The 12,921-nt window shown below is 43.2% G+C and overlaps 1 protein-coding gene across 2 annotated transcripts in view; it reads right to left on the bottom strand.

Annotated features, from left to right (window-relative positions):
• LOC115199819 (BDNF/NT-3 growth factors receptor) overlaps positions 1-12,921 on the bottom strand; it is a 90,471-nt gene that overhangs the window by 37,543 nt on the left and 40,007 nt on the right. For both annotated transcript variants that reach the window (XM_029762288.1, XM_029762289.1), the window contains exon 13: positions 4,895-5,080. In XM_029762288.1, the coding sequence (XP_029618148.1) occupies positions 4,895-5,080 (186 nt within the window). The remainder of the gene's footprint in view (positions 1-4,894; positions 5,081-12,921) is intronic.

Raw genomic sequence — 12,921 nt, 5'->3', positions numbered from 1 at the left:
AAGAGTGTGCAAAGCTGTCATCAAGGCAAAGTGTGGCTACTTTGAAGAATCTAAAATCTAAAATATATTTTGATTTGTTTAACACGTTTTTGGTTACTGCATGATTCCATATGTGTTATTTCATAGTTTTGATGTCTTCACTATTTTTCTACAATGTAGAAAATAGTAAAAATAGAAAAACCCTTGCGTGAGTACGTGTGTCCAAACTTTTGACTGGTACTGTACATGGTGGTGAGGTGTTTTGTCTAATCAATGTATTTTCAATTGAAAGGGAGTTTTACTATTCATTTTGTATTCTGTCTTTTGATTGTGATGATAGTAATTTGTAACATTGTGTTGTACAGTGTTAGCTCAGCTCTGTCTCTCAGCATGTGTAATAGCTGTCAGGTCGTCAGAAATGGATGTCTGAAGGTCTATTTGAAACAACGATTTTTGACTGAACAAACACTGAGATCAGTCTGGTGGTAATAACATCACAGGCTTTTTCCCAGTGCTTTCTCCCAGAGCGGTTTTCATGCAGCCAGATACTGTAGATGCTCTGCACCCACTTAGCTCAACCCAGGCCTCCCTCTACAGCGCGAGGACAGTGGAGAACACCAAAACATATTCATCAGCAGGTTACTGTCTTCAGAGAGAAAAACTGTGGACCCGGACACAAACCATCAAGATTTATTTCTGATCTGATTAAGAAATGCATTTGAAGAAAAGCTCACCACTCGAGCTATTGCATTACAGCGGGCTAGACTTTGAAGCTGCATCGATCTGCACTAACTTACTGAGAGGCATAACCCAATATTATGTAAAAAGACAGGGAGAGGGAGACAGAGAGCCTAGGCCATTAGACTAGCACATACAGAGTCAAGACCTGAGCGCAGCTTTGTGTGTGTGTGTGAACCTGATGACATCACATCTGCCAAAACATGTGAACCTGATGACGTCACATCTGCCAAAACAACAGCTCAGGGAATGTAAGTTCCCACAGTTCCCAGAACATCTATCCACAAAAGCCACAGCTCATTACCATTGCTCACTAATTCTCTTCTTTCGCAAAAATAATAGCATGGTTACACAAGTACCTTCAAGTTAAAACTCACATATTTTTTCCATTACAACCATACAACTCCACCATTACCGCCAATTCATATACAGTAAATCTACATTTACACCACCAAACTCTACACATGTACTCTTTTATCATTCTTTGTAAGTAAGTAATATATACATGTCAAGAAGAGACATGTTTCCTATCCAAGTCCACCGCCCTTCTACTGTCTGTCACCCTCTCTAGTTTCGGCTAAGTAGCTGTGCTTTTCCAAAGCCTCACTTCTGGATGGTAGAATAGGGGTTGGCTTTAGACTTTAGTCCCTGTGTTCTGATGTCATGGGTGAATGGGATAATTTCCACAGGAGGAGAGCCCTTCTGCAAGTAAACATCCTGGTAAAAATACATTTGTGAATCAAATTTTCCAGTACAAAGTTAATCCTTCTAAACCCAGAGACCAGGACGGAGAGAACAAAAGGAAGAAACAGGGCTTGAAAGAAGAGTCGACTGCGCTAAGAAAGGAGGAAACCTCTGTTCTGTCGGCCTTTAGTCCTTCAGTTGCAAGACATGCAAGTTGACAGTGCTTCCGTGTGTGTGTCTATCAGCTGGTGTGTGTGTGTGTGTGTCTCATGTTCTTAATGAACTCTGACTACTCTAAATGGAGTGGACAAACTAATGGAGGCCATTGATCTTTTTCTAAGATATTAGAGTCACACCCACTCCCCTGACAGAATACCTTACCTACGCTGTTTATCTCTTCCTCATCAAAGTGAATACTACATTTACACACACACATGCGCCCGCACACGCACACACACAAACACTGAGTTGTACAGTATTGAGCATCATTGACTGACATTTTACAAATCTATTTTTTTGGGCTGCAGAGACCAGTCAGATCACAACCTTCTCTCCATTGGCCCATACAGGAGAAGAAGCCGGAGACAGACATGCACATACAATACCAGTCAAAAGTTTTAGAACACCTACTCATTCAAGGGTTTTTCTTGATTTGTAATATTTTCTACATCGTAGAATAATAGTAAAGACATCAAAACTATGAAATGACACATATGGAATCATGTAGTAACCAAAAACAAATCAAAATATATTTTATATTTGAGATTCTTCAAAGTAAACACCCTTGATGACAGCTTTGCACACTCGGTATTCTCTCAACCAGCTTTATGAGGTAGTCACCTGGAATGCATTTCAATTAACAGGTGTGCCTTGTTAAAAGTTAATTTGTAGAATTTCTTTCTTTCTTAATGTGTTTGAGCCAATCAGTTGTGTTGTGACAAGGTAGGGGTGATAGCCATATTTAGAAGATTGCCCTAAATACCAAGTCCATATGACGGCAAGAACAGCTCAAATAAGCAAAGAGAAATGACAGTCCATCATTAATTTAAGACATGAAGGTCAGTCAATGCGGAAAATGTCAAGAAAGTTTCTTCAAGTGCAGTAGCTAAAACTATGAAGCGATATGATGAAACTGGCTCTCATGAGGACCGCCACAGGAATGTAAGACCCAGAGCTACCTCTGCTGCAGAGGATAAGTTCATTAGAGTTACCAGCCTCAGAAATTTCAGACCAAATAAATGCTTCACAGAGTTGAAGTAGCAGACACATCTCAACATCAACTGTTGAGAGGAGACTATGTGAATCAGGCCTTCTTGGTCGAATTGCTGCAACAAACCACTACTGAAGGACACCAATAATAAGAAGAGACTTGCTTGGGCCAAGAAACATGAGCAATGGACATTAGGCCAGTGGAAATCTGTCCTTTGTTCTGATGAGTCCAAATTTGAGATTTTTGGTTCCAACTGCTGTGTCTTTGTGAGATGCAGAGTAGGTGAACGGATGATCTCTATATGTGTGGTTCCCACCGTGAAGCATGGAGGAGGAGGTTTGATGGTATGGGGGTGCTTTGCTGGTGACACTGTCTGTGATTTATTTAAAATTCAAGTCACACCAGCATGGCTACCACAGCATTCTGCAGCCATATGCCATCCAATCTGGTTTGTGCTTAGTGGGACTATCATTTGTTTTTCAACAGGACAATGACTCAACACACTTCCAGGCTGTGTAAGGGCTATTTGACCAAGAAGGAGAGTGATGGAGAGCTGCATCAGATGACCTGGCCTCCACAGTCACCCAACCTCAATTCAATTGAGATGGTTTGAGATTTCGACCACAGAGTTAAGGAAAAACAGCCAACAAGTAATCAGCATATGTGGAAACTCCTTCAACACTGTTGGAAAATCATTCCAGGTGAAGCTGGTTGTGAGAATGCCAAGAGTGTGCAAAGCTGTCATCAAGGCAAAGGGTTGCTACTTTGAAGAATCTAAAATATAACATAACACCTTTTTGGTTACTAGGTGTGTCCAAACTTTTGACTGGTACTGTACACGCACACACGCACACGCACACGCACACGCACACACACACACACACACACACACACACACACACACACACACACACACACACACACACACACACACACACACAGAGACTACTGAGAGACACAGTCCTATCGTAGAGGTTATCTTTGCCTCTAAATGTCATAGGCACAGGAGCTGTTATCAATGGCAAAGGGTTGCTACTTTGAAGAATCTAAAATATAACATAACACCTTTTTGGTTACTAGGTGTGTCCAAACTTTTGACTGGTACTGTACACACACACACACACTCACACACACACACACACACACACACACACACACACACACACACACACACACACACACACACACACACTGGCATGACCTCAAATGTAATGGATTAGATGGATACAGCTACACTGCTGACAAGTGGCATTGAAGCAACAAGCACTCACACACACAATGCGTGCGTGTGTGGTCTCTTCTCCTGTCTGGGCCAATGGGGAGAGGGCTGTGGTCTGACTGGTCTCTGAAGACAATACATTGATATTATTATTATTATAATTTGTTGGTACTTTTTACCCCTTTTTCATGATATCCAATTGATAGTTACAGTCTTGTCCCATCGTTGCAACTCCCCTACGGACTCGAAGGTCAAGAGTCCTCTGAAACACAATCCTGCCAAGCCGCACTGCTTCTTGACACAATGCTTGCTTAACCCGGAAGCCAGCCGCACCAATGTGTTGGAAGAAACACCATCCAACTGGCAACCTGAGTCGGCTTGCAGGCGCTCGGCCCGGCACAAGGAGTCTCTAGAGCGCGATGGGACAAGGTAATCCTGGCCAGCCAAACCCTCCACTAAACAAGACGACGCTGTGCCAATTGTGCGCCGCTTCATGGGTCTCCCGGTCACGGCCGGCTGTGACACAGCCTGTGATCGAACCCGGGGCAGTGCCACTGCAATGCAGTGCCTTAGAACGCTGCACTACTCTGGAGACCAGCCAATACATTTTTTTAAATAAAATATCAGTCAATTACACTCAATACTGTACAACATCACACACACACACACACACACACACACACACACACACACACACACACACACACACACACACACACACACACACACATTTTATCAGCAGCTCCAAGGCCAGTTCCATAGCAGCGGAGAGGTTGTTGCTATGGCAACCCATGCATACGCACATTCAGGTGTGGGTTCTTAGATGGCGTCTACAATATGTGTTGGTGTAACAGAATCATGGGGGCATCAGCACTCAGATCCCCTGAGATCTCCTAGTCCGCACGTTACTCTTCTTCGCTGCAGCGTAGTAGGCTATGCCAGCTCAGAACATGTTGTTACCAGTTCAAATGAACTGGTGGTGAAAGAAAGCCACTCATATGTGTGTTGCATACTTGTCTCTGTGCGTGCGTGTGTGTAAGTCATGGTCTTGTTGTTCTACTCACAGGTGTCTGATTTGAGCATGCTGTTGCTGCGGAAGTACTGAGGGTTCTCGATGACGGGGATCTTGGTCATGCCGATGATGACGGCGTCTGGGCCCATCTCAGAGGAGGACGGAGTGTTACTGCCGTTGGACACATGGTGGAGAGGAGAGGCTGAGTCGTCATCATTGCTGATCACAGACGATGCACCTGAGAGAGGAGAGAAAGCGAGGGGAGTGGAATTCAGTGTGAGAGAAAAGATAAGAGAGAGGAGAGAGATGAAGAAAAGAGAAGAGGTGTTTGAGGAAAATGAAGGTGGAAGAAGGAAAGAAACAAATGGAATGGGAGGCATGTTTTTGTCTTAGCAAAAAGCACAAAGCTTAATTACATACCAATCACCACACCCGTCCTTGTTCATTGTCAAAGCCCATATCCAAAGCACGCAATATGGGTATAACGCATTTTATATGCAATTTTACAACAGGTAATATTCAAATATTGTTAAATAGTACATTTTGAGTGCATTTTGTATTGTTACTGTCTAGGATTTCATCGGTCTCCTCTGATCCACCAACAGAAAAATGGTCTTTAATTAAAAGGGAAATCTGTGTTTCAAACAACAACAAAACTTACACCCCGCCACTGTTCCAGTCAACATTTGAAAGTTTTACATTCAGCTGACGCACTTATCCAGAGTGATTTATAGGAGCAATTAGGGTTAAGTACCTTGCTCAATGGCACAGACAGATTTTTCACCTAGTCCACTCGGGTATTCAAACCAGCAACCTTTCAGTTACTGGCCCAACACTCTTCATCGCAAGGCAATTTCACCCCTCCCGTAAACATCTAAAGGAAAGGCTGGAGAAATGTGACCACTCTCAAATGCATAGACAGCTATGGAAGCCAGATCAGACAGTTGAACTAAGCTCATGTGGCATTGACAGTCAAATTCCTCAAGATCAATGGCTATATATCACGAATTTGAAAGTGTAAAAATGAATTTGGCAATTGCGAATGACTTCTTTAAACTACTGGAAGTTGAGGACCAAACCTATTTTCCAAAAAATGTATTCAAATTGCATGTGTGTATCCCCTCAGGGGCAACGAACGTACAACAGTAGTTTGGGGTCGTGGTGAGAGAAAGTGCGTTGATAGAGTGCTTTGTGAATGGGGAGAGGGAACGATGGTCCGACGCTGAGCCTGTGCTCACTCCTTTGTCGTCCATCGTTTCTCTGTGGACCAAACTCTGTTTCTTCTCTGGTTTCCGCTACCATCCCAAAATAAACAATTAAGCTCTTATTCTCATACACACAGTCTCAATCTCTAAACACGGAACACATACACGCGCCCCCACACGCGCCTACACTCATGCACACGCACGCACACACCACAGTGTTGTTTTTGGAGCAGTAGAGTCATGGCAGTGGTGCATTCCTAAGAAGGAGGAGGCAGTGGAAAAGGACAGAGAAACAAAGAGGGATTGTCTCTCAGCAGTCTTATAAGGGTGTGTGTGTGTGTGTGTGTGTGTGTGTGTGTGTGTGTGTGTGTGTGTGTGTGTGTGTGTGTGTGTGTGTGTGTGTGTGTGTGTGTGTCTGTGTGTCTGTGTGTCTGTGTGTCTGTGTGTTTGTGTGTTTGTATGTCTGCGTGCTAGTATGTGTATGTGTGATAGTGTGGGTGTATGCTTCCATGCGTGCACCCTGATCATCGGATTGTGGTGAAACATGACTGGTATGTTCCTACAAGTCAAAGCACAGGTCCGTTGAAAATAGTAGATGCATTGTGTTGGAAGGAAGCGGCAAAACACCTGACACATGACAGCAGCACTCATGAAAAGTACTGTTGCGACCCTTACCAAGGTAATAACGAGGTAGTTCTGATCTCCGTCACGAAGGTTAAGCCTAGTGGAGCAGTGGTTAGCAAGTTAACTGTCCCATAGTGGGATGATTTACCCTAATTCATATTGACTAGGGCCAGGAGTTTTTCCTCACCACGACATCTGACCAGGAAAACCTCTATAGGGGTCTTAGTTTATGACTAAAGGTGAGCCTTACCTCCTGGTGGTTTGAGAATTCCAACTAAACTTTACAATCTCATTACACCGGATCTCTTTCGTCCAGCCTTTCTTTACTGGGCTGCCGTGGCTTCTCTCTGCTACTTGAGGTTCAAGCGGAGCGAGGACACTATAGCGCTCTACAGAGGAGCTCTTTCATTCTCCACCGCTAATGTGTTGAGTGGTTTCTCCGCAAACAGGCTTCTCTCTCCCCTGTGGGCGCTCAAATTATGTGCCGTCATTATGCCTCCCTCTCCACCGCCGTCCTCAGGAAGAGCCGTGACGCTACCGCATTGTACAGTAGTGGCTGCACTTCAATGCATTGTTGAGACTGGAGAGGCGTCCATCTTGGATCTGACTGGACCCCAATGTTCTGGGGCAGTGTAAAAAGAGACTTATGTATGGATTTTCTCTGACTGAGAGAAGTGATCTTCCGAGCACGGCTGGTCTAATCAGGTTGACCTGCAGTGCAGACGGCCTGGTAGACGACAGGCAGTTAGGGGATGTACGTGACTTACCAGAGACGGTGACGTCTGGTGGCCCACATACACGCCTCTCTGAACCCCACAGAAACACACTCTAGGCCTGACAAAACCTGAGAGTAATGAACTTCTCCTCGTTCTGTATCTCAATCAAACACCAGATACTACAGTAATTAGCGAATTTTCAGCCATGACATTAGAGTGGGCATGTGCTTAAAAAACACACACACACACACAGCATCCCAAGCAGGTTATTGTCTGTAAGTGAGTGTGTGTGTGTGTGTGTGTGTGGGGGAGATGCTCACTTTTAACGTGAGGTCCAGGGTCAGATCATTATAAATGCTATTTAGCCAGGAGAAGGGAGGGGAGGGGGGCACAGAGCAGGTCGGTGGGCCGCGGGGAGTCGTTTGGGGCTGGGGGGTGTAGGTAAAAGCTTAAGTGGGGTCAGGTCCTGACCTAACACCATTAAACAGACAGAGCGCTGCTGGAGTGGGCTGGCTGGACTTTGTCAAATTTCAAAGTGTTTAAGGTTAGGTTTAGACACCAGCTCCACATTTTTAAGGTTAGGGTTAAGTTCAGGCGTTAGCTCCTAATTCTTAAGGTTAAGCATTAACTCTAATTGGTTAAGGTAACGGTTAAGGTTTGGCATAGGCTTTAAACAAAAATCTCAAAAACAGCTTTTTATTGCTGGATTTGAACTTGCGACCTTTGGAATCAGAAGCAGATGCTTACGAAACCTATTTGAAGGTAACACTGCTCACTGATGCCCCTAGTGGCCTGTTTCCACATCATTTCCTGACATCCTCAGACATGGATGGACATTGAATACTGACTTGTATCACCAGTGACCAGGCTGACTAGATTGATCTCCTCTGGCTTGCAGGGCGTTCTTCCTTAGACACACAGACTGACAGCAGCAGAACATTTATTGAACATGGGGTTTAAGGGCTGTTGGGGTTATGGACATGTGGAGTGTAGTAAACGGTTTAAAATGGCATCATGTCTATCAGTGTTGTCAAAATGAGGGGAGATGCTGAGATTGAACCCAGGAGGAACTTGTGTTCCTCGTCCACTTCAGACATGCTCAGTGCTAACCTGCAGTGATGTAGAGTGACCAGTAAAGTGTCCTGTCACTGTCACCCCTCTGGTCCCCTGACCCCCCCCCCCCAAATCAGCCACCCCGGGGCCCTCCAGCAGGGTAACCCGAGCATGTTGCTCTCTAAATCCAGCTCTAACTCCGCTGAACACAGGAAGTGATCTATCGATCTCATGTACACTAAGGATATTAAGGGTGGAGGGATAGGAGGAGGAGACAAAAAAAGCATACGTAGGAATGAGAGGAGAGGGGGAGGTGGGAGAGATCGAGAAAGGAGATGAGGAGGGGGTTGATGGACAAATGAATGAATTGAATAGGGGGAGAGAGAGAAGGATTAAGGGATGAAGACTAATGGAGATAGAAGGAAGGATACAATTTAATTTACACTGCAATGAAATGACTTGCTCTGAATCCAGCCCTCTCTCTACCTGACAGAACAGGGCCTAGCAGCAGGCAACAGCATATCAGATTCCTAACCAAACGCCCCCTCCATTTAAAAATAGAGATTTCTCTCTCTCTCTCTCTTTCTCTGTCAGTGCTTTTCTATTTTTAATAAACAAACCACATTCACCTTCTCATATGCCACTAGGAAACCAGCTCACCTCCTCCCACTCAATACGAGCAAAGGTGACGAGAGAGAAGGAAAAGGAAGAGAAAATGGAGCAGAGTGGAGGACGAATAATGAAAAGGGAAGAGAAAGAGAGACAGGCAAAAAACATAAGTTTCCTCCCAATACTGTTTGCCATCGATTGTTTGTCTTGTAAATGAATGGCTGCAAGTGTGGTGGTGCACTCTGTAGGTTCCCTGATGTGTTGCATGTTTAATGGTCACATTAATACACACATAGGTGTGGATTGATGACATTTTGACAATCCAGTCTGAGTGTCATTGAGGGCTTTGAATTGCACTCTTTCAGCCACTGTGTGTGTGTGTGTGTGTGTGTGTGTGTGTGTGTGTGTGTGTGTGTGTGTGTGTGTGTGTGTGTGTGTGTGTATGTGTGTGTGTGTGTGTGTGTGTCTGTCATGTCCGTGCAGCGCTCATGGCCTGTGTGTGGACAGAGTGTGTGGATGGGCTTCTACAAAACCCAAACACACTCCAGCGAGGGGGAGGAAGGATAGCGAGGGAGGACACGAGAAAAATGCATTCACTTTAGTGACTACCTATATACAGTTCCATTTGTGTTTATTGTCAACGAGTGAGCCTCAATATTTTTGTATTTTAAAAAAAAAACCTTTATTTAACCAGGAAAAGACCATTGACACCCAGAGTCCCTTTTTCGAGGGAGACCCCTGGCCAAGAAGGCAGCAACAATCAATAAATTACAGAATTAAAACATACAACAATACAATACAACAACATGATCCAGCCTAAAACAAGTATTTACACAGCAAACAGAGCAACACAACGTTGCTTATAATCAAGTGCATTAATGATGTCGTTTGCCGCTGCCATAGCTGCAGTTGTGGTGCTGTGCCCCGATTTAAAGCCAGACTGAACCCCACTCAGTATGTTCTTTTCAATTAAGAGCTTTTTAACTGTGAGTTCACTAGGGATTCATAGACTTTGGCCCAGGATAGGGAGTTTGGAGACGATAGTTATTAGCATCTGAGGGATCTCCACCCTTTAGCAGCGGGAGGACATAAGCTGATTTCCAAATGCTGGGTATGGAATTGGTCAAGAGACTCAAGTTAAAAATGTGAGCCACAGGTTCAGTAATAATACCAGCTTCTACCTTTAAGAGGTAGGGGTCCAGGTTGTCTGGACCTGCATACTTTTTAGTGTCCATTGCCTTTAGTGCTTTATAGACCTCAGCATAAGAAACAGGCTCAAAAATTGGAATGGTTCACATGAGGGCCTATATCATAGTTTACTGTAACTGTATGCCTCTTGGATATGACGTAAAAACACTACAGCAATCAATCCATCACGTATAGCACAACAACCACATAACACACTTACAAGAGGCTCTTGGCTCTGGATATTCCAGCAAGTAGCCTATAAAAACATATTTTATATTGCATATCGGGAAAGTATGGGAAAGTAATTCTGCTTTGAAAGTTGATAAACTTGTAACCCCACTTTTGAGAAAATGGCCCTTGAATGTATTTCTTTGTCTACACCCATTCAGCATCATTCACACCCTCTTAAGCCTTAGCCCCACCCATCATCGTTTGGATGAAAAGCGTGCCCAGAGTAAACTGCCTGTTACTCAGGCCCAGAAGCTAGAATATGCATATAATTAGTAGATTGGATAGAAAACACTATAAAGTTTCCAAAACCGTTAAAATAATGTCTGTGAGTATAACAAAACTCATATGGCAGGCGAAAACCTGAGAAAAATCCAACCAGGAAGTGGGAATTCTGAGGTTTGTAGTTTTCAAGTGAATGCCTATCGAATATCCAGTGTCTGTGGGGTGATTGCACTTCCTAAGGCTTCCACTAGATGTCAACAATCTTCAGAAGTTGTTTCAGGCTTCTATTGTGAAAGGGGAGTGAATAAGAGCACTCTAAGCAGATGGCCCTGGTGAAAGCCTTTAGTTTAGTCTCGTGCGTGGCCGTGAGCGCGAGCTCCGTTCCCTTTCCTTTCTAATGAAAACAGTATTGTCCGGTTGAAACATTATTGAATATTTATGATAAAAACACCCTAAGGATTGATTAGAAACATCGTTTGACATGTTTCTACAAACTCATATGGAACTTTTTTGACTTTTCGTCTAGACTTTGTGCCTGCGCTTTGTGCATTTGGATTACTGGGCTAAATGCGCAAACAAAAAGGAGGTATTTGGACATAAAGAGGAACTTTATCGAACAAAATGAACATTTATTGTCTAACATGGAGACCTGGGAGTGCCATCAGATGAAGATCATCAAAGGTAAGTGATTAATTTTAATGCTATTTCTGACTTTTGTGACACCTCTCCTTGGTTGGAAAATGGCTGTATGGTTTTTGTGTCTAGGCGCTGATCTAACATAATCGCATGGTGTGCTTTCGCCGTAAAGCCTTTTTGAAATCGGACACAGCGGCTGGATTAACAAGAAGTGTATCTTTAATCGTATGTATAACACTTGTATCTTATATCAATGTTTATGATGAGTATTTCTGTAATTTGTTGTGGCTCTCTACATTTTCACCGGATGTTTGTTTGAGACAATGCATTTCTGAACATAATACACCAATTTCAAATGAGGTTTTTGGACATAAAGATTAACTTTATCGAACAAAACAAACATTTATTGTCTAACATGGAGTCCTGGGAGTGCCACCAGATGAAGATCATCAAAGGTTAGTGATTAATTTTAACGCTATTTCTGACTTTTGTGACACCTCTCCTTCTTTGGAAAATGGCTGTATGGTTTTTGTGGCTAGGCGCTGACCTAACATAATCGCATGCTTTCACCGTAAAGCCTTTTTGAAATCGGACACTGTGGTTGGATTAACGAGAAGTTTATCTTTAAAATGATGATTAATACTTGTATGTTTGAGGAATTTTAATTATGAGATTTCTGTTGTTTGAATTTGGCGCCCTGCAATTTCACTGGCTGTCGGCCAGGTGTTCCGCTAGCGGAACCCCCTTCCCAGAAAGGTTAAGGAAGAATGGGAAAGTAATTCTACTTTGAAAGTTGATAAACTTGTAACCCCACTTTTGAGAAAATGGCCCTTGAATGTATTTCTTTGTCTACACCCATTCAGCATCATTCACACCCTCTTAAGCCTTAGCTCCACCCATCTCTTTAAGGATTCACATGTGAGGCCATGTGCTAAACAGAGTGAGTAAGGTAGTGTAGTAAACAACCAAAGATTAAGACTAAAAGTGGTGAAAGTAGTAGCAAAAATTAGTAGTAAAAATACACTTTATCTCATCCTTGGCCTATATCCTAATCTGACTTTGGTGCAGGTCATGTTGTTCTTCACATTACCGTCTCTGGTAAACACACAATATATCAAATAAAATCTAAGTTTATTTGTCACATGCACAGGATACAGAAGGTGTAAGTGGTACAGTTAAATGGTAACTTACATATTTGCATAGTAGAAATATCAAAAATAGAACGTGTCCGGATAGAAATATTGTATAAATATTAGATGACGCTTACCCAGACACACTTGTCTAAATGAATGGGTCATGTGAAAGAAATGCTATAACCCCCAGCCACATCTAGATTAGTGGATGGGTTACTATTGTCTAGACATGTACACATGTTCATGAAGTACAATAGATGGCCGTAATCACCCCCATGGAATCATTTGACGAAGCTAAACAATGAACATTAATCCAAACCCATAGCTATATTACAAACGGATTGTCATAGCTAGCCACCAGGCATGAACTGCTGTTGTATGAATCTGCAGGTAGCTAAATCTAACCAACTAGGTTCAATGTTAGCTAGCGAGCTAACATTAGGCTATAACTAGCAATACAAA

This window comes from Salmo trutta, chromosome 9 (genome assembly GCF_901001165.1).
Source record: "Salmo trutta chromosome 9, fSalTru1.1, whole genome shotgun sequence".
In the NCBI taxonomy this organism is placed as follows: domain Eukaryota; kingdom Metazoa; phylum Chordata; class Actinopteri; order Salmoniformes; family Salmonidae; genus Salmo; species Salmo trutta.
This window is presented reverse-complemented; position numbering and strand designations above follow the sequence as displayed.